The sequence below is a fragment of the Tachysurus vachellii genome, chromosome 15, assembly GCF_030014155.1.
Source record: "Tachysurus vachellii isolate PV-2020 chromosome 15, HZAU_Pvac_v1, whole genome shotgun sequence".
NCBI classification, from domain to species: domain Eukaryota; kingdom Metazoa; phylum Chordata; class Actinopteri; order Siluriformes; family Bagridae; genus Tachysurus; species Tachysurus vachellii.
The window spans coordinates 19,140,873-19,162,525 of record NC_083474.1 but is presented as its reverse complement, the minus strand read 5'-3'; the positions used below and the strand labels follow the sequence as shown (position 1 = coordinate 19,162,525).

General features: G+C 36.0%; 1 protein-coding gene across 1 annotated transcript in view; it reads left to right on the top strand.

The window, feature by feature from the left end:
* nbeab (neurobeachin b) overlaps positions 1–21,653 on the top strand; it is a 408,640-nt gene that overhangs the window by 233,072 nt on the left and 153,915 nt on the right. The window contains exons 34-36 of the mRNA XM_060888097.1: positions 1,219–1,283; positions 8,138–8,246; positions 14,794–14,960. Of these exons, the coding sequence (XP_060744080.1) occupies positions 1,219–1,283; positions 8,138–8,246; positions 14,794–14,960 (341 nt within the window). The remainder of the gene's footprint in view (positions 1–1,218; positions 1,284–8,137; positions 8,247–14,793; positions 14,961–21,653) is intronic.

Genomic DNA, 21,653 nt, shown 5'->3' with positions numbered 1-21,653 from the left:
AGTCCTAAAGACATGCCGTGTTGACTGATTGGCATCTCTGAATTGTCTGTTGTGTGAGAATGTGTGTGTAAGTGTGTGTGTGATGGGTCAGCACTCTGTCCAGCGAAGTCTCTTGCCTTGTACTCCGAGTTCCCTGGTAGAGACTCCAGGTTTTCTCTGACTTCTGAAGGATAAGCGTTACAGAACGGATGGTGTGTAAACTTTGAGCATCATTCATTATTCCATACATTGTAGATAACATTTTTTTTTACATTTAGAATGAGTGCTTTCTTTTATGTTGTTTTTAGGCATGTGCTCAAATTGTTTTAGGTTTTTTCAACCAAAATCAATGCCACATCTCTATATCTCAGGAGAATTGTAAAATACAGTATATCCCTTAAAGAAGTAAAGAACACAATTTAAAATAAACCCACTGTTACACACACACTGTTACACACACACACCCAGGCGACTGTGTCTGTCACTCTTGGAGTCCAGAGAGAATTGTTAACCTGTCCTAACCTCCCGGATACGAGAAAGTCTTTGAGTGGTGTACTCTGTGAGCGTGATTTTTTTTTACTGCATCACTCATATTTCTGCTCTGGGCATCTCAGCATGTCTTCTTTCAGCCCTTCTCACCCCAGGACCTGGGAACATTTTTCAGCTTCTCTTTTTCCTTTCTCTCCCCCTCCCTCACTTTTTTTGAACTCCAAACCAACACTCATACCTTTGTGAGCAAACAGGAGAACGGCAGAGTTTTCCCAGAGTGAGCTCCCAAATGGCCTCTTAATCAGCTCCAGACCCATGTTCTGTGTCTTTGTGTGTTTGTGTGCGAGAGACAGAGTGAATAAAACTTGCCGCAGGTCCCAGCAGCGCTCTGGGCGAGTGGAGCCAGAAGGGCCTCTGGATGGAAGTCTTCATTGGTCTGTCACTTGGTGCTCAGAGAGAGGAAATGGCTGTATTTAAGGGGCAAAGGGATACAGTTTCACTCCACAATTATGTCTCTCTTGTGTTTACGGATCTGTTCTCACAGGACGAAAAGATGCCTGCTCTCACAGGAACTCTGTTTCCAGCTTGATGTAATTTTAGCTTTCGCCTATGCATGTGTAATCTTTGGAACCGTTAAGGCATCGATGATGTGTTCAGGGCTGGAAAGTAAAGATTTTCTGTATCATGTGATGTTTTTAAAGCTTTTAGTATTGAGTCACGACTGATCACCAAAGTCCTCTTGTTTTCTAGGAATGGCAGAACTCCATACAGAAGAACGCTGGCTTGGCTTTTATTGAGCTAATCAACGAAGGAAGGTAAAAAAATCAACACTCAGGAAATTGAACTACAGAAATTCAGAAAACTCACTTAAACCCTATACAGACAACCTACTAAATATACAAAGATCTAAACATATTCAATCAGGAATAAGGTAAATGGATAAAGAATTAAATCTCACTTTCCATCTTCTACTGTTTCAAATGTGCAAATTCTTACCAATTTCTTACCAATTCCTAATGTAATAAATTAATGACTGTATATTATGCTGCATTATATACAATTCTGAACTGATATATTCCTCTAAAGTTGGTTTGTGATCATTTCCAGTTTCAAGTGCTACAAGTACAACTGAACTGAATAAAGGAATTAAGTTCAGTTGAGTTTAATTTCCCTCAGAAATCTCCCAATGTGTGTACATTTGTGCAAGAACAAAAATATAGGAAATCTGCACAGGAAGAAAAAAAAACAGGAAGTGAGAGTAATTACATATTCTGGCTATTTCCCTACATTTTGTGCAATTAGCTGGGGTCATTTTGACTGCTTGACAAGATCAGGTGTAAATTAACACCATGTGTGTTGCTCGGTCACAATGTCTCACTGAATAGAACTACATGTCAAATACCAGCATTGATTTTTTTTATTTATCCTTTTGTTTATTTTATACTCAATACCACATTAGCACATCGGTAAAAGAGTATTTTAATATTGCGTTTATGTTCAATTGAACTGCTTTTGTTAGATCTGTTAACCCTGGTTTTCAGTACAGATGTAACAAACACACATTGAATTCCTCATTACCAGAGTAATTACACACAGTTTATTTTCTATATTTCAGCCTTGGGAATTAATATATTAATTAGATATTAATAGATATTATTAAAACTTTAATATTTGCCTGTCCAGTATTTTTTGTCATGAGACAATTCTTAACAATAACTTCACTGACTTCAGTAACACATTGGTCTCATTGTTACTGAATTTTTAGTAGGTGATCCTAGACCCAGCATCTGTGAAGGACAGACTTGGAAAATTGAACATTTTAAACAAAAAGAAATGTCAACGTGCTTCATATTAACTCCAAGACCTAGTAACTCGTTATTCTGGTTTGAGAAACTTTAATGTAATAACAAATGTAACATTAATGTTTGATTGGAGAAAGATTTGTAAATACAGAATCAGGTGATGTGGCTGTTTATCATCAGAAGTCTAGTCATAGTACCATCATTGTGTGTCATAGTGACATCATAGTTTCATAATAACCTCATGGTGTGTCATAGTGACACAATAGAGTCATAATAACATCATAGTGTTATAGTGATGCCACAGTGTGTAAGTATAAGGTCATTGTGTTTCATAGTGACACCATAATGTCATAATTATATTATACTGTGCCATAGTGACATCACAGTATCATTATAGAATCATAGTGTGTCATAGTGACACCATAGGGTCATAGTGACACCATAGTGTCATAATAACATTATAGTGTTCCATAGTGACACCATAGTGTCGTAATAACATATTAGTGTTCCATAGTGACATCATAGTGTTATAATAACATCATAGTGTGTCATTGTGACACCATAATGTCGTAATAACCTAATAGTGTTCCATAGTGACATCACAGTGTTATAATAACATCATAGTGTGCCATAGTCACATCATAGTGCCAGAATAACGTCATGGTGTGTCAGTGATGCCACAGTGTTTCAGAATAACATCATAGTAATTAGAATCATAGAGTATGATAGTAACACTATAGAGTGTCATATTGTTCAGATTATAAAATAAAGTTCAAGTTGAAATGCAGCTGCATTTTGGATTATTTTCAGAAGACGAATTGTGCTCAGAGGTAGACCTGCCTGGTGCGAATTGCAGTAGTCTAGTCTCAAAATGATAAGACAGTGAAGAAGCACCTGAGTGGTGTGTGTAGATAAAAATAGGGTGAATCCTTCTGATACCTTCATAAGCAAATTAGCAACGTGCAAGGAATAGGATAGTTTTCCATCGACTGTCCGTATTTACCCCGAGATTATATGCGGTGGATGACGAGAGATCATTGAATCATCAAGAGAGATTGCAAGATACTAACTTGGGGATGAATCACCTGAGATGACCAGCAGTTCAATTTTGCTGGGATTAAGTTTCAGCTGATGAGCTGCCATCCATGTTGAAATGTCTGTCAGACATGCTGTGATGCGAGCAGAAGCCGTTGTGTTTGATAGAGGGAAAGAGAAGAAGAGATGAATATAATCATAGCCATGGTAAGAAAAACCAGGTGAGGATAATGAGTAAAAAGGGAGAAAAGTAGAGGACCGAGTACTGAGTTTTGTGGGACACCAGTAGAGAGACCACATGGAGCAGATATCAATCCCCTACATGTCACCTGATATGAACGACTTTCCAGGTAGGAAGCAAACCAATGCCATGCTGCACCATGAATGTCAAGAATATTGAGGGTGGACTGTAGAGCCTTGTGGTTGTCTGTGTCAAACGATGCAGAAAGGTCAGGGGGGATGAGGACAGATGACAGGATGGTTGATCTTGCAGCATGTAGGTTTTCAGTGACAGCAAAAGGGCATTCTGTATGGAATATGCCGCTTTGACGCCGGACTGGTCGAGATCCTGGAGGCTGTTCTGAGAGAGATAGAGAGAAACACCGTGTGTGATAAAACACAATAGTGTGTCATATTAACAACACAGTGTGTGACATAACACAATAATGTGGCATAGTGAAATAGTATAGTATGTGAAAGTAACACCATAGTGTATCATCATAGAAATATAGGAAATATTGTGATGCACTCACATTGTGTTACTATTACAATACTGATTTAATATGGCAGTGTTACATAATATATTGTGTTACTATGACACAGTATTAAATCAGTATTGTAATAGTAACACCTGAGTGCATCACAATAACATTGTAGGATGTTGTAGTAACACTATAGTGTGTCATAGTAAATACATATTGTCACAGTAACACAACAGAGACTCATAGTAACACAATACTAGTAATATACTGCTGTATCATAGTTCTATCACATTCATACTGACACCAAACTATATCACAGTAACACCATATTGGGTCAGAGGGTATCATAGCAACAACAAATTGCATATCAAAGTAACACAGCAGTGTATTATATTTAAATCCTAGCATGCCGTGATGTGACATAGTGTGATATAGTAACACCAAAGTGGGTCAGAAGAGAAACCTCTTGTGCTATAAAAACACTATTGTGTGTATGTTATATCAAAGCAATGTTGTTTTTTTTTAATGCAGAGCTGATCAGGAAGGGCTAAGCCTGCATATCCATCTGTTGACCCATCTGTCCCCTCCCACCCACACACACACAGACACACACACATACACACACACACACACACACACACACACTTGGAGCTCCTTTCAGTGAGTGTTAGTGAGTAGTGACAGGTGCTGTCCAGGGTGCTGGCACGTCTATCACTCGCCCCACTGTACATCTGTAGTGAGACACCTGTCCTGCTGTTTCTTTGTTTTCACCAGCTCTACTGTAACACCGTTATTATACGGCAAACAGCAAGATATGAGGACCATCATTCACAATTCACCAAACACACACACACACACACACTCTTTCTAATTGTATATACAGTATAAACAGAGCTGGTTGTGTCTTGTAAATTTACTGTGAAAACTGTTTGCCATCATATTTCACCTACTATTTGAATTCCATCAATGTCCATCAATCCAGGAAAAGTTGACCATCATGGGAAGACATAGTACTTGACAAAACAAGTAAAGGTTTTTTAGAATAATGTCATGTCACCACATTGTATGGTTTGGACCATGCCTAAAGTCAAATTTCTATTTGTTTCCATTTCGTTCTTATTGTTTGCGGCCGATATTCTGAGAGAAGCTCCATATTCGAAACGGTTTCTAATTACCACTTTCCGGTTGAAGTGAAACAGACAATGGGATTCAATTGCAGAAGGCAGATCTGTCATCTCCTGAAATAACACCACAAATGAATTTCTTCTATCGGAAAGCATGTGGCAGTTCAAAACTTTCTTAGATGTGGTTGACGTTTTTATTTTTTAAGCTAAGAGTCTGGAATTTGTGGCAGTCATAGACTTAATGAAACAGTTGTATTGTATTGTATTGTTTTATTAGTGCTGTATTGGAATTGGCAGAATGGGCACAACAGACATGAACTCAAGCAGACCAGTGCTATCACGAAAACCGGTTCTTACACTTCTATATTAGCTGTGTAACCATGTGCTTATAATATAACTTTTTACAAGTACACACAACACCCATAAACACCCTCACATTAAATTTGTCTGTAATGCCCATTCTGCCAATTCCAATACAGCACTAATAAAAGTAAACCGTCATTCTGCTCTAAATTAGATGAAGTAACAGTAAATGAGAAGTAATAAATAACTAGCAAGTCTTCCAGCCTAAAAATTTCAAGATATTATTTTATTTTATATAAAATAAAAAAAATATTATATTTTATATATATATATATATATATATATATATATATATATATATATATATATATATATATATACACTTTTGAACAATTGCTTTCTATCTAATTGCTATTCGAATTTTGTTTTCAGATATGATAATGATCTTTTTGAGTATATCGTCGCTGTCAGACGGAATCCTCGTATCTCCAAAACCATTACTTTTCAGGAAATAAAAAAAACGCCGTACCTTATCTGCAGTGCACAGGGTTTAGTCCACGTTGCAGTGGATTGTCTTGCGCTAAATTCCTGTCCTCAGACGAGCACCAGAACTAGCGGGGGGTCAAGATTTTTTTTTCTTTGAGCCCAGTGTTTTGAAGACATTTACCTCAGAAGACGTGTTGATTCGTTGCGACTCTTCTTGAGGAGAAATATGCCGCGAAGCTCTCCCGCGGAGTGAGGAAGAGGTGGACAGTTGAAGTGTCCAATGGAGTTATGAGATTTGCGCTCAAGCTATTTTCAAGACTTTAGATTGGTTAATAACTTGTAAAAATAACAGACCCACGTGGGGACTGACCAATAGCATCGATATGTGAGAAAATATGAAATTGACAAAATTTGGACATACGAGGTTTCCGCTCGACAGCGACGATATAATACATTGTTGTGTGTTTAGTCAGTGATTATTCAGACCATTTCAATTATTTTAATGTTAAGACAACAAGCCTTACCATAGTGACTCCTGTGTATTTAATGCTAGTGTACACATATGTACAATTAAATGAGTATAATTTTACTTACATTTACATTCATGCTATTCGCCAGACACCTTTATCTAGAGTGATATATGTTATCTCTTTTTTATACAACTGAGTAATTGGGTTAAGGGCTTTGCTCAGGGGCCCAGCAGTGGCAGCTTGGTGGCCATGGGATTTAAACTCACACCCTTCCATTCAATAGACCAACACATTTGCCTTAACATCTTAATAAAATGGATAAGAAGGTAAGTCACAATGACAACAGCTAATAAAAAGTTCTCGTTCTTAAGTTTGTACAAATGCAGTTTCTACAAATCTGAATAAATTATGTGCCCAAAAATTAAATGCCAGTTGCACTCAATTCCACTGTCCATGCAGAAGGCACGAAGGTCTGCGCTAGTTTTATTCCATCCTTCTTGTTATTAGCAGAGAAAATGGATTTAAAGCTTGTTTCCTTGTCAAGCCTCAAAAAGGTAATTCGGTGCTTGTCAACTTTTTAAGACATGCATGAGATTGATGATTGCCGTTATGAAATAAACCTCAACCAAAAATAAAAAGAAATTGCACTCCGTATCATGCGCCAGAGAAGCACAATTATACCAAACGTCAGCTTAATGACGTGTAAAATAGGGTGTAATCGAGACACCCGGAGACTTTGAGCTGATACAAATGAGCGTTTTAAATGAAACGGGGGTCTGATGGTCTAACTCGTGTCAGAGAGACAGCTATTTATACTGTAAATGTTTTACTGACTTCACAGTGGAAAGTAAAACTGGAAGTTACTGATTTTAATTATACTGAATGACAAGAGCTGAACAGTGAGATATTGGGTTTTAATTTAATCTTATAAATAGGAGTTTTGTAGAAAGTAGTTTGGTTATGAGCATTAAATTATTTGGAATATTCAGTGTATTACAAATTTTGTAAAAATAAATTTATATATATATATATATATATATATATATATATATATATATATATATATATATATATATATTTGTTTATTTATTTATGGAATAAGTTAACATTAACATTAAACATTTTTACAGTTAACATTTTTACAGTTAACATTAAACATTAACACAGTTAACATTAACAACGAATAAATATCTTGATGAAAGAACTTGATGAAAAATATATATACAGTATACACACACACGTGCATATATATATATATATATATATATATATATATATATATATATATATATATATATATATATATATATATATATATATATATATGCACGTGTGTGTATACTGTGTATATATATATATATATATATATATATATATATATATATATATATATATATATATATATATATATATATTGTTTATAATTTTTTATCAATCAAGTTCTGATATTTATTCGTTGAACACACACACACACATATATAAAATATATTATATATAATAATTATATATATATGTGTGTGTGTGTTGTATACTGTGTGTATACTGTATATATTATATATATTATATATAAATATTATATATATATGTGTGTGTGTGTTGTATACTGTGTGTATACTGTATATAACACACACACACACATATGTATAATTTTCTGTGCTTGAGTTCTTCTTGTCTCAGTAAACTACACCATGATGTAAATATGACACTGCAGGAATGTCTTATTTGACCTCTTCATCTGTCTCTGCTAGACTTTTGTGTCACGCGATGAAGGACCACATTGTGCGAGTGGCCAACGAGGCCGAGTTCATCCTGAACCGCCAGCGGGCCGAGGACGTCCACAAACACGCTGAATTCGAGGTATTAACTCCTTCTGCTTCAATTACTCTAATATCCCTGAGTACTCGTTTGGGTTTTGGGTCTTTTATGTAAAAACTAGTGTAAAATTAGTCTCAGGATTCTCAGCCTCCAGAAGTGTTGTGTAATCAGATTTCAGTTGTGATTTGAAAGAAATCCGATTTCTACATGAGAGAATCATTTTCATAGACACTCTGCACTGAGGGTTGCTAGGTAATCCCAGGGTCTTGTGTTTCCCACTGGAGATTAGTTGACGTGTACTATCACACAAAAAAAAATTAATAACTCACTTCTAATTTGCGTATTAGTCTGTATGCCAAATTAACACCCATCTCTGGTGATCACATTTGTGTGACATGGGAGACTATTAGCTTGAATTGAGACGCTATAAAAACCGCTGCTCATTACCAGATTAACTGGGGAGAGAATTAAAGCTTAGCTAAATCAAGGCCTGCATTATATTCAGAGCTTTTGTGTACAGAAAGCTCAGGGAAACTCTTTAATACTTGCAGTTAGAATTAGGGCTGCGATTATACATTATTTTTTTCAGAAAATGTCTGAGTAAATTCTTTAGTACACAGATATTCATGATAAAATTTGGTAACCTGCTTAGAGTTTACTAATAAAGGATGGGATGGGACATTTTATTAAGCTTTATTATAGTTTTATTGTCTTTAAATAGTTCATGAAGTCACTGGCTCATACACTTAGGGTCCTGTTGTTCTTTATAACATGAACTAGTTTATTTGATTTGAAGTGCATTAGGCATTAGGGTGTGGAGAAGAAAAGCAGATTCTTCATTTACATTTATGACATTTTGCAGACGACCTTATCTTTGTGGGTTAAGGGCCTTGCTCAAGGGCCAAGCAGTAGCTTTATGTACCTGGGATTTGAACTCACAACCGATCTGATCATTAGTCCAACACCTTAACCACTGAAAGCTCAGGAATAACTATGCAGTTTAATTAATTTATTAATGTTTATTGTTAATGATTTATTAATGTACTCACCTTTCATTCATTCATTCATTCATTCATTCATTCATTTATTACCATAAAAAAATCGCTGGTGTGAATTCTGTTGGATTATTATTATTATTATTATTATTATTATTATTATTATTATTATTATTATTATTATTATTATTATTATTATTGTTGTTGTTGTTATTAACAAAATTGATAATAACAATACTAATAATAATAATAATAATAATAATAATAATAATAATAACAACAATAATAATGTTTTGCTTTCATATGTATTTATTTAATAGTTTTAGCTCTTTATTTTATAAATAAACATATAAATGAATTATATTGTATTCATTATTATTATTATTATTATTATTATTATTATTATTATTATTATTATTATTATTATTATTATTATTATTTGTCATAGTAGTAGTAGTCTTTTATTTATTATTTTATTTTCAATTTCTACTTTTTTTATTTTTTTGAAACAAAAATACATTCATACACCTGTAAATAAATTCTTTCTTTCTAGAAATCCTTGGAAATTCAAAAATACCTCTGTCCCACCAGCTGTAAATAAATTTGCATTTTATTGTCTTCGTTGTCTCAGAATTCATGTCTTTACTGACTGATATTTCGGGAACAGTTGCTGGGTAAGAGCTGTTACATACTGTCACACACTTAACATTTTTGATGCTAGCCATTTTTGCAGATAGCACCGGACGTGTCGTGCTGAGTGTGATACTTAAAATGCTTAGTCAGGTTTCTCATCATGTGGTAAGAAGCTGCAGTGTCTACTCATGACATCAGGACTTTTTGCAGTCAGCTTTGCTTTGATCACCAGGATTTTGGACTACAATATATCCAGGTCTCTGTCATTATGTGTTTCTGATCATCAACTTGTCAGTTGACACTGGCATTGTATCACATAGCATCATGTGGTATTGGATGTTGATATCAGCGATTTTTAGGAGTATGAGTATATGAAGCATTGTAGAGTAATGATATGAATAAAGTAAATGGGTTATCAGGTCATCTTCTTCTTCTTCTTCTTCTTCTTCTTCTTCTTCTTCTTCTTCATACTGTACTGACACTGATGAAGAAGACACTATGAATGGAAATGAAGAGCCACAATTGTATATATATATATATCGTCGCTGTCAGGCGGAATCCTCGTATCTCCAAAACCGTTATTTTTCAGGAAATAAAAAAACGCCGTACCTTATCTGCAGTGCACAGGGTTTAGTCCGTGTTGCAGTGGATTGTCTTGCGCTAAATTCCTGTCCTCAGACGAGCACCAGAACTAGCGGGGGTCAAGAATTTTTTTTTCTTTGAGCCCAGTGTTTTGAAGACATTTACCTCAGAAGACGTGTTGATTTGTTGCGACTCTTCTTTAGGAGAAATATGCCGTGAAGCTCTCACACGGAGTGAGGAAGAGGTGGACAGTTGAAGTGTCCAATGGAGTTATGAGATTTGCGCTCAAGCTATTTTCAAGACTTTAGATTGGTTAATAACTTGTAAAAATAACAGACCCACGTGGGGACTGACCAATAGCATCGATATGTGAAAAAATATGAAATTGACATACGAGGTTTCCCGACAGCGACGATATATATATATATATATATATATATATATATATATATATATATATATATATATATATATATATATATATATACACGTATATTTATATAAACACAGAAAAAACCCGTCTCCTCACTCAAGCAGGGTTTCTTATCAGAAAGCAGCAGCTTCCTTCAGGCAGCGTTTTGATATACTGCACTTCAGGATCGTTGACCCGGTAGATAAACGGCTAAGGGGATGCTAAGATACGGAGAAGTCTAGCCGAGCCACGATTCATTGTGTCTACCAACTCATCCACTCCTCATCCACTCCTCATCCTTCTTCCTGTCCATTTTATTCCGAACCGGAATAAAAGAATAAGCCTCCCTTTTTTTTTATTTATATTTTTTTTTTTTTACAATTAAACTGGTGTCACTACTAAACCCTTATATCCCTCTTGAAGTGATAAATAATGCTTGATATTTGTCAGAGCGCCGCACGCTGAAGCGAGATGACACCGGGAGATTGAGTTATCGCTCGTTTGAAGAATATGTCGAGGCATAACATCTGACAGAATTCAAATATAAGACAGGAAATTCAATTACACCCCCCCTTCCACCACCCCCTTCCATCGCTCCACGTCCCTCCTCTACCCGAAAGCTTCTGTTAGCAAATTAGATTTTGAATATTAGCCAGCGATCCCCTCAGGAGGTGGGGGAGGAGTGCTGCACAGTAAGACAATCTTATTTTAGCAGGAGAGATGAAGTCAGGCTCACTGCCTAGCTTCTGCTTTACTCTAGAGAGATATTGTGATACTTCACAGCCTCACGAGGAGCTCGGATCTGGATTTAATGATTTAAGGAGTGTGTGGGAGAGAGAGAGAGAGAGAGAGAGAGAGAGAGAGAGAGAGAGAGAGAGAGAGAGAGAGAGAGAGAGAGAGAGAGAGAGAGAGAGAGAGAAAGAGAGAGAGAAAGACCACATCTGAAATGTAACATCTGACATCAGATAGAGAGAGAGAGAGAGAGAGAGAAAGAGCACATCTGAAATGTAACATCTGACATCAGATAGAGAGAGAGAGAGAGAGAGAGAGAGAGAGAGAGAGAGAGAGAGAAAGAGCACATCTGAAATGTAACATCTGACATCAGATAGAGAGAGAGAGAGAGAGAAAGAGAGAGAGAGAGAAAGAGCACATCTGAAATGTAACATCTGACATTAGAGAGAGAGAGAGAGAGAGAGAGAGAGAGAGAGAGAGAACTGTAAAATCTGACATCAGAGTTCGTCTAAGGCTTGTAGGAGATACATTTGTTAAAAGGATATAAAGATGGAGATAACTGTAGCAGGTGTACGTTAATTCTTCACTAATATTTAACCGATACACACCTTTAATTAAAGGAATCTTTCTGATTTAAAACAGACCTGTCTCAAATGACGTACTACAGATTACACACTACACACTTCAATTCAAACTCAATTCTATACAATTTTATTTGTATAGCGCTTTTAACAACGAACATTGTCTCAAAGTAGCTTTACAGAACATAAGAAATATTGTACAAAAAGTTCAAGATGATTAAATGTTTGTATTTATCCCCAATGAACAAGTCTGAGGTGACTGAGGCGACCGTGGTGAGGAAAAAATCACTTAGATGGAAGAGGAAGAAACCTTGAGAGGAACCAGACTCAAAAGTGAACCTCATCCTCATTTGGGTGACACTAGAGGGTGTGATTATAACCTGTTATAAACACCAGAGAGTGTTATTATGAATAATGTTCTTTCCACAGTCAGATACAGTCTGACAATTGTGTATTGATGAGGAGGTTGTTGTCCTCAAAGACCACATGGAGTTGGCATCTTCTCTTCGAATGTTTGAAATCTTCATGAAGCGGAATCCAACCAGAGCTGGTACAATCTCTCGATGCCTCAGAATCCTCGCATTTTATTATCTGTGTTGTTTCCTAGATGCATCAGGATGGGTAGAACAAGAGAATCAAGCAGAGAGGAATTAGCATAACTACTGTTCTTATATACATACTCACTTGGCATACTTACAGTACACTATGCACACTTCCTACACTACCAGCAAGTCGTATCATCTCAAATGGATCACTAACTTTTTTAATAACCTGAAAAAGAAGAAGAAGCCGTTTCCCAGTCGATGGCAAATGATGCCAAACACACGTAACGTGACGCCGCTACATTAGCTTAGCTCAGTGCTCAGTGAATACGTCAATTTTTTAAAATGTTGAAAAATATATTACATGATGTGATGATGTGAGTTCATTTAAAAGACATCCGTAAGACGTCTCGTCTACCGGAGTGCCGTCTGCCATTTTGAAAATTATTTCTCATTCAGCATTACGTTAGATTTACATTTACATTTTATCCAGAGCGATGTACAAAAGTGCTTTGACATCTCAATGAATACGTTAACAGTGGATCAACAGACTTAAGACACCGTCAACCTAAATCGCTGTTAAGGGTTTTTTTAATATTCGTATATAAAACAAACAGTGAAAATAGGTCTTCACAGTTACAGCTGTTCAGACATCTAGGGGAAGTTCATTCCACCAGCTCGGTGCCAGAACAGAACAGAGTCTTGCTGTATACCGTCTTTAAACTTACCTTGAGAGTTGTGTTAGCAAAGCAGTGAGTGTTGAGGTCATGACATGTCCAACATTTCAGTTAAATGAGAGCATCATCTGAGTAATTGTAGTTCACTTCAACTTATTCTTGTTGGAATTTTAAGCATAAACAATATTTAGAGTGAACTCATTATTTATACTATACTATAGTTGTACTATACTATAGAATATTGCATAGAATAGAGATTCATGGAGCTTCTGTAGATTTTAGTGAGGCAGGATAACACGGCAGGATAATAATGACTAAAAAAGTTGACACGGTCACATTTTATGCTGTAAGCCATTTTCTTGTGATTTATTTTAGTATCAGATGAGAGTTACTACTAATATCCATTATACTGCTCATTTTACCTTTGTGTTTGACATGATATCATTAACCAGGGTTGCCAGGTTTGAACAAACCTTCACCATAACCTTTTTTTTTTTTTTTTTGTAATTTTGCTGAGAAACCAGATAACAGATCAAGTCCACTGTCTCCGATGTTCACCATGTTGAGAAACTTTACAAAGCATTGAGACTGTTCCAAAGTGCTGACACCCGGGAAACGTTAAATAAACCGAACAAAAATCCACACCGGTCATCATTTTTTATTTTGTTAAACATCATCACATTTTATTGAAGAAGATAAGGAAGAAGAAGAAGAAGATGATGAAGAAGAAGAAGCCTTTATTTTTGTCAGATCTACATTACAGCACAGTGAAATTTTTTTACATTTTTTTCACATATACCAACTTTGAAGGTTGGCGTCAGAGCACAGGGTCAGTCACGATACAGCACGTCTGGAGCAGTGAGGGTTAAGGGCCTTATTCAAGGGTCCAACAGTGGCAGCTCTGCAGTGCTGGGGTTTGAACCCTGATCTTCCAATCAACAACCCAGAGCCAATTATAAAACTTTATATTACTAGTCCTAGATTATGCAGAGGGTGTATAAGCTGTTACTATGGAAACACAATAACAATAACACAATAGAATGAGTTATGAGTTATGAGCTACAGCTACAACGTCTTCCAGATTTGTCTGTTACACAAATAACAAATTAGAGCATCCCAACCTGCTGTGGTATAAAATGTGATAACGGTGTAGGTTTATAGATAGAGACGCAGTGTGTAGTGTTTTTTCAGCAACACACACTCTTACTGAACATCAGTGGCATGAATACTCTCTCACTCACTCACACACACACACACACACACACACACACACACACACACACAAGAGTCGAAATCATTATTTAATGTCGTGGACATTTGATTGATCTAAAAATGATCTTTACCATCATAGATTTCTGACCCGAGGATCATTCATTAGAGTAATTAATAGTAATATAATGTGTTTTTAAGAAACATTCTCTGTTTCCTCTTTTAGTCGAACTGTGCTCAGTATGCCATGGACAGGAGAGAGGAGGAGAAGATGTGTGATCACCTCATCAGTGCTGCTAAACACCGTGACCGTGTCACCGCCAATCAGCTGAAACAGAAGATCATCAACATCCTTACCAACAAACACGGAGCCTGGGGGGTGCTGACACACAGGTACGGCCCTCTGGACCACTGTGTGTGGACACAGCTGAGAACTAGGTGTGTTTATAGCTGTAGATGTGTGTGTGTGTGTGTGTGTGTGTGTTTACTGTGTTTGTTTCTTGTCATGGAATCTTGACTTTAGCCCTTGAAAGGTGCATTCGGCAGCCAGGGCCAGGATTTACAGTCTTATATCACACACGCACACACACACACACACACACACACACACACACACACACGCACACACGCACACGCACGCACACACACACAAAGCTGTAATGCGACTGCTATTTAATGTCATTTTCTTGCTCTCCACCAGGGTCAGGCTGCAGGTCAGCAAACTCAATTACCACAACCGAACCACTAAATCCCAAGAGACACCTCACTGGTGGTCAGATTGTGTGTGTGTGTGTGTGTGTGTGTGTGTGTGTGTGTGGTGGTCCGTGTTTCTGCGATACACATCGCCCCTCTTTTTACTGACACAGCTGTACACCTGGTGGTTGTTAAGCTGCCCTTGTGGGCCTTGTTAAAAGCATTCAGACTGTTTTTGCTTCTCGGCGTATATCGTGTAAGGACACCAAAGAAACTGGATTTTATGCTTAAACAGACATTTATACACTGAAATAAAAGATCAACGGTCAGCAACAATAACAAGAACGGGCCAGCATTCTCTTGGGAGATGTAGCAACATGCTCTAAGTAAGCAATAAAACAGCGGTGTGTGTTGTTAGAGGAAAATAATCAACAATGTCGCAAAGTCTAACAAACAAAGCACGAAAAGACTTTTTTTTAAATAACAGTTAATTCAGTTCAATTCAATTCATTTTTATGTCTATAGTACTTTTAACGATGGACATAAGAAACATAATACAAAAAGTTTAAGATTAATATTAGATTTATATATAAATGTGTTTGTATTTATCATTAATGAACAAGTCTAAGGTGACTGAGGTGACAATGGTGAGGAAAAATTCCCTTAGATGAAAGAGGAAGAAACCTTGAGAGGAACCAGACTCAAAAGTGAACCTCATCCTCATTTGGGTGACACTGGAGAGTTCGATGTTATATAATTGTAAATTGTCCTAAAATGCTACTTCACCTACTGTCATATGGATGAGTAGAAACTTTTGTCATTGTACAACGTTCATGCTTTTTATCCATTTATTGTTACACTTAACACTATGAAACATACATTAGACATTTTAGCACTTACATTATAGCAGCTACAAAGTAATTTTTTGAATTTCTGTTTCAATAAAGAAAATTATTACATCATATCAACAATTCTATAGAACGTTTAAGTAACAAAAAAGATATTTTTAAGACATTGTTCATCATTAGATGTTGATCGTGTGATTAAACCCGTGTTGTTATTCACTTGTTACTACGGAAACAGTAACCGTAATGAACTAGAAAGTTGGTATATAACCGAAGTCAGTGCATTTATGGAAAACATGACGACGCTTTCCGACCAATCAGATTCGAGGATACAAATGAAACAAAAACCTGAAACGATACGAATTTTCTGGAACGTTCTATAGATAACGAGTGGTTTGTTTTTGGGTATGTTATTTATATTTATGTTCATGTTTATGTTTATGTATAGTCCAGCAGTTTGTAGTTCTGAGATTAGACCTCACTAAAGCCAGCAAAGTTCCTGCCTGCCACCTCACTGCAGTGTTTCCAAACACATCATAAACTTCACCTTCCGGATATATGTAAATCCAGCTGCCATGAGTGCTTAACTGAGCTGTCAGACTGATGGAGAGAAAATCCAGGACACACACACACACACACACACACACACACACACACCCCCCAACCCATTCATTATAGATTTGCTAAAACATTAGCCCTAGATTTCTATATTTCTCTATTTCTGTATATGAAGTATAACACTGATGGAGATAAACACCCGCTACTGTGCAACGTCTAAATGTTTTTATGATAGAAAACATTTGTGTTTAAACTGTAAACAGCTTCAGGTGTCTGATTGTCAGAGGGATTTTTAACCTTTACCAGATTTTAGTTTTTGCTGCTCACAGAATGTTTCCTGCTCATGTGCAAGGCTTAAACTTGAGTACAAAAATATGTAAAAAGATAATTGTGTGAATGATTGGACGAATGTATGAAAAACAACAAAGGTAAACAATTAAACAACAAACACTAAATAAAATAAATAAATAAATAAATAGCTGTTTATTACATGAAACAGAATGCAATGAATGTAAGAAGCTTTTACTTACTTTTATTACAGCTTTATTGTTAGAGATTTGATAGAATTATTACAGCTTTATTATTAAAGTTTTTTTGGAATTTTATTCCAGCTTTTTTTAACTAATTATTTTTTCTAATAATAAAGCTGTAATAAAATTCTAATAATAGAGCTTTATTAGAATTTTATTACATTTTTATTATTAGAGATTTATTTAGATTTTATTACAGATTTATTATTACAGCTTTATTATTAAAGCTTTATTGGAATTTTGTTTCAGCTTTATTATTAGAGCTTTATTGCACATTTATTACAGCTTTATAATTTGATATTTATTATCACTCTGTTATCATTTAATTAGTTTTATTATTAGAGCTTTATTACAATTTTATTAGAATTTTATTACGAGCTTTATAATTAGAGCTTTATTAGAATTTTATTACGAGCTTTATAATTAGAGCTTTATTAGAATTTTATTACGAGCTTTATAATTAGAGCTTTATTAGAATTTTATTACAGCTTTATAATTAGAGCTTTATTAGAATTTTATTACAGCTTTATAATTAGAGCTTTATTAGAATTTTATTACAGCTTTATAATTAGAGCTTTATTAGAATTTTATTACAGCTTTATTATGAGAACTTCATGATAAGCGGATGATTAGAGGTAATAAAAATGAGTGGAATGAGTCATTTTTCATCCAGAATAATTAGCATAGTTATATTGATTTTAAGTATGGACTTATATAGTAAGTAAATAACACCTTCTTTTGAGCTTAGTGTGATATCATCTTAAGAGTTAGTTTACATCTGAATCATTGCTTCATTGATAAGCCTTGTGTACCTCCAGCAGGTATTATTTTGCTTTATTACCGATTTCCATGATAAATGATTAGTTGTATTTACATCTTAGTTGCTGTAACACATCCTTCTGGATTTTCTGCTACCTCTCCAGCTTAGTCAAATATTTATAGCAAGCGCCTAGGAGCCATAATATTTGCATTGAGACACAAGGTTATTGAGCTGCCGAGGACTGTAAATGGTACCGCAAAACTTGCAACGAATTGAAATTTAATGGTAACCTCCTGCAGAAGAATAATGATGCAATATGTTTATGGGCTTAAGGCAGTGTTGCGGTTCAACATCTTAGTCTTATTCAATGCTACATTAACTTTTCCATTTATGCTGGTGCTGTAAAATAGTGTGCCCCCCAGCATTAGTGTGTGTGTGTGTGTGTGTGTGTGTGTGTGTGTGTGTCTGTGTGAGGGTTAGAAAATTTATTTGTGTCAAAGTGTGTATTTTTCGAGCATGAATGCCTTCAGATTGCTTTTTTTTCCTTTTTATTATGTGCTACGGCTCGAGGAGGCTCGAAAGAACATTGATAACTTGGTTAAAAAAATTTCACATACACGCAACTTTCTGTAGATTTCAATGATTTAACAAAAAAAACACTAAAAAATAAGACTTCATCAGATTTCCAGTCGAGTCGACAGACCAGCTTTGTCGTGTTCTTGGACAGTAATGTGCAGGATGTGCAGATGTGCACACACACACACTCGCACGCACACACAAAAATAAATAAATAAATAAATATCCCTTAACACCTTCGCAAGCCGAAAGCCAAATAAGCAGCTCGAGAGCGGTCGAGGCTCGGTTCGATCATACTCCACGCTCGCCTGATGATGAATGTCCCCTGTATTGAGTCAGCATCAGAAAATCAATAGTGTTCAAATTGAAACAGTATAGGGTTGTATTGATCCGCACCACTAAATCAAAACGAGAAGGCTTTGATAGGACTCGGGTAGACAGCTCTTACGCCAGTAATGACACACTATCAATTTTAACTTTACACTGATAAATCAAGTTGAAAATTGGATGTCAGGTTTTTTTTCTCCTCTCCCTTCGTTCGTCTGAGAGGCGAGTTATTTCCTCCTGCCCTCCCTTCCAGCTCTTCCAGCTCCTTTTGACCTCTGGCCCTGGGAAGCAGATTATAAAGTTTAGTTGTGTCACCAGAAAAGGAGACGTCAGACAGACTGCCGGAGTTAATGACAGAAAAAAAAAATCTATGAAACTGAAAAATGATGGACTCGTTAACTCACAGACGTCTTGTCCCGATCCTTACAGCCCGCGAGCTCTATAAACAAAATAATGCTCGGAAATGACAGCTTTACACTCCGATGGTGTTTTACAGTCTAACAAAATCTCCAGTCAAGAAAAAACACTTGTACTGGACTTTAACTCTGTGTGTGAGTGTGTGTGACATTTCTGTAATATTACGTATTTAAAGAAATACATGAATAAAAAAGAAAGAAAGAAAACAAAAAAAAAAAAAACTACATTTAAAGCCACATTGAAATTTTTTTTCCTTTTTTTTATCCATGTAGATAAAATGCTTTATATTTCTATGACTGACAAGCTAAAAACATTTTTAAATAAAAAACACCAAAAATAATAAAGAAAGAAAAGTGAGAATAAAAGATAAAATAAAGAAAGGAGAAAAAAGTTGCTAGGAAAAAAAAACATCCTTAATATCTGCAGTGACGATAGAATGAACTGAATATATGAAGATCTGAGTAAACAAATAAAAAAGAATAATAAAAAAATTAACAAATTCTCGGCTAAAAAGTGTATAAAGTATACATTTGTTGTATAAAGAAGCTAATTAAACAAATAATTAGAAGCTAAATAAACAAATAAACAAACAAATAAGTAAATAAATAAATAAATAACGAATTCTCAACTGACATAAAAAGAGCATAAACTGTGTATGATGTACAGTTTATATTACTTTTTCTTTTTTCCTTTTTTGTTAATTTAAAAATAATGGAATAAATTTCCACCTGAATGAAGGTTTTCTGATCTCAGCTTTAGTGCCCCAGGATTCATTAATGATCACGACGCATAAAAGACAAAAGCCCCATAAACCTTCCCCGTCCTCTCTAGTGCATTTCCATGCTCAGACGGTGTGAAGTTCACCTCGACTCTCCTGCAGCATGCGATTAATAAAGCTGACTTCTTCACCATCAGCATATATTCTATCATGCAGCGGCATGTGGCTGATTCACTCGGTGAATCTTAATAACGCCTGGTCTCATCCCGAGACTCCGGTTGCTGTTCCACATGAGCGACCCGGCGCTAATTGCTCCAGCATGGCCTTCTGTAATGAAAATGATTCGAGGTCCATGTGGAAAAACAGGAGTCCCTTTGTTACCTTTGTCCAAGTCAGCAACATGGCTGACAGCTGACGGAGAATTGACGCGTCTGGACCTTAACTCACTGGACCTTAACTGACTCGAGGATCGATTCTCAGAGCTTTCTGTTGTATAATTACCTTTTTTTGGTGTCAGTTGAGAAGAGATGGATGAAAATGAAAAGCTGAGAGAGAGAGAGAGTGAGAGAGAGAGAAGGTAAGAGAGAGTAAAAGGTGGCTGGTATTGATCTGTAGGGAAGCCGAGGGGGGAGACGCTGTTTCCCTTGACTAACAGTGAGCTCGGGGTTCTGCGTGTGATGTATGGCAGCTATCTGGTCCTGGATAATAACTTTGTGATGGAGCGGAGCCTTCAGTCACATGCACCCAGGCTAAAGAGTCTCAGTGGGTGGAGCTGAAAGAGCCTATCAATTTAAATACCTGACACAAAGAGAGAGAGAGAGAGAGAGAGAGAGAGAGAGAGAAACAGAGAGAGAGAGAGAGAGAGAGAGAGAGAGAAACAGAGAGAGATAGAGAGAGAGAAAGAGAGAGAGAAGAGAGAAATAGAGAGAGAAAGAGAGAGAAATAGAGAGAGAGAGAAAGAGAGAGAGAGAAATTGAGAGATATATAAAGAGAGAGAGAGAGAGAGAGAGCGAGAGAGAGCAATTAATTGTATTATTATTATAGTATTGTATTGTATTGTATTATATCGTTTCATATCGTATCGTATCGTATCGTATTGTATTGTGTTGTATTGTATTGTGTTGTATTGTATTGGATTGAAAACATTCACTTGAATTAGTAAAAAGGTTTCTGTGAATAGTTAAGCCTTCTCCGAGTCCCTGGAACACTCTCTGGAACAGAAACCCTTTAGTAATACAATATAAATGCGTACACAACGTGTTCTATCCCACACCTAATACCTCATAATACCGCTATACTTCTAGTATAAATGCTCATTTGTAACATCATAATAATATATCACCTTTATATTTATGGCATTTAGCAGACGCCATTATCCAGATTGACTAACGTTTTTATTTCATTTTAAACAATTGAAGAGCTGACGGTTAAGGGCCTTGCTCAGGGGCCCAGCAGTGGCAGCTTAGTAGACCTGGGATTTGGACATGCAACCTTACAATATTCCAAAACTTTAATCACTAGTCTACCACATCCTCTTTACGTTAATAAACTAAAAATAAAATAAAAACGCTCGTTTCAAAATGTTACTGTTTCTATGGTAACACCTTACACACGGACTTCTACGGCGGATGATTCACAGAAACGGACTAGAAATAAAACATC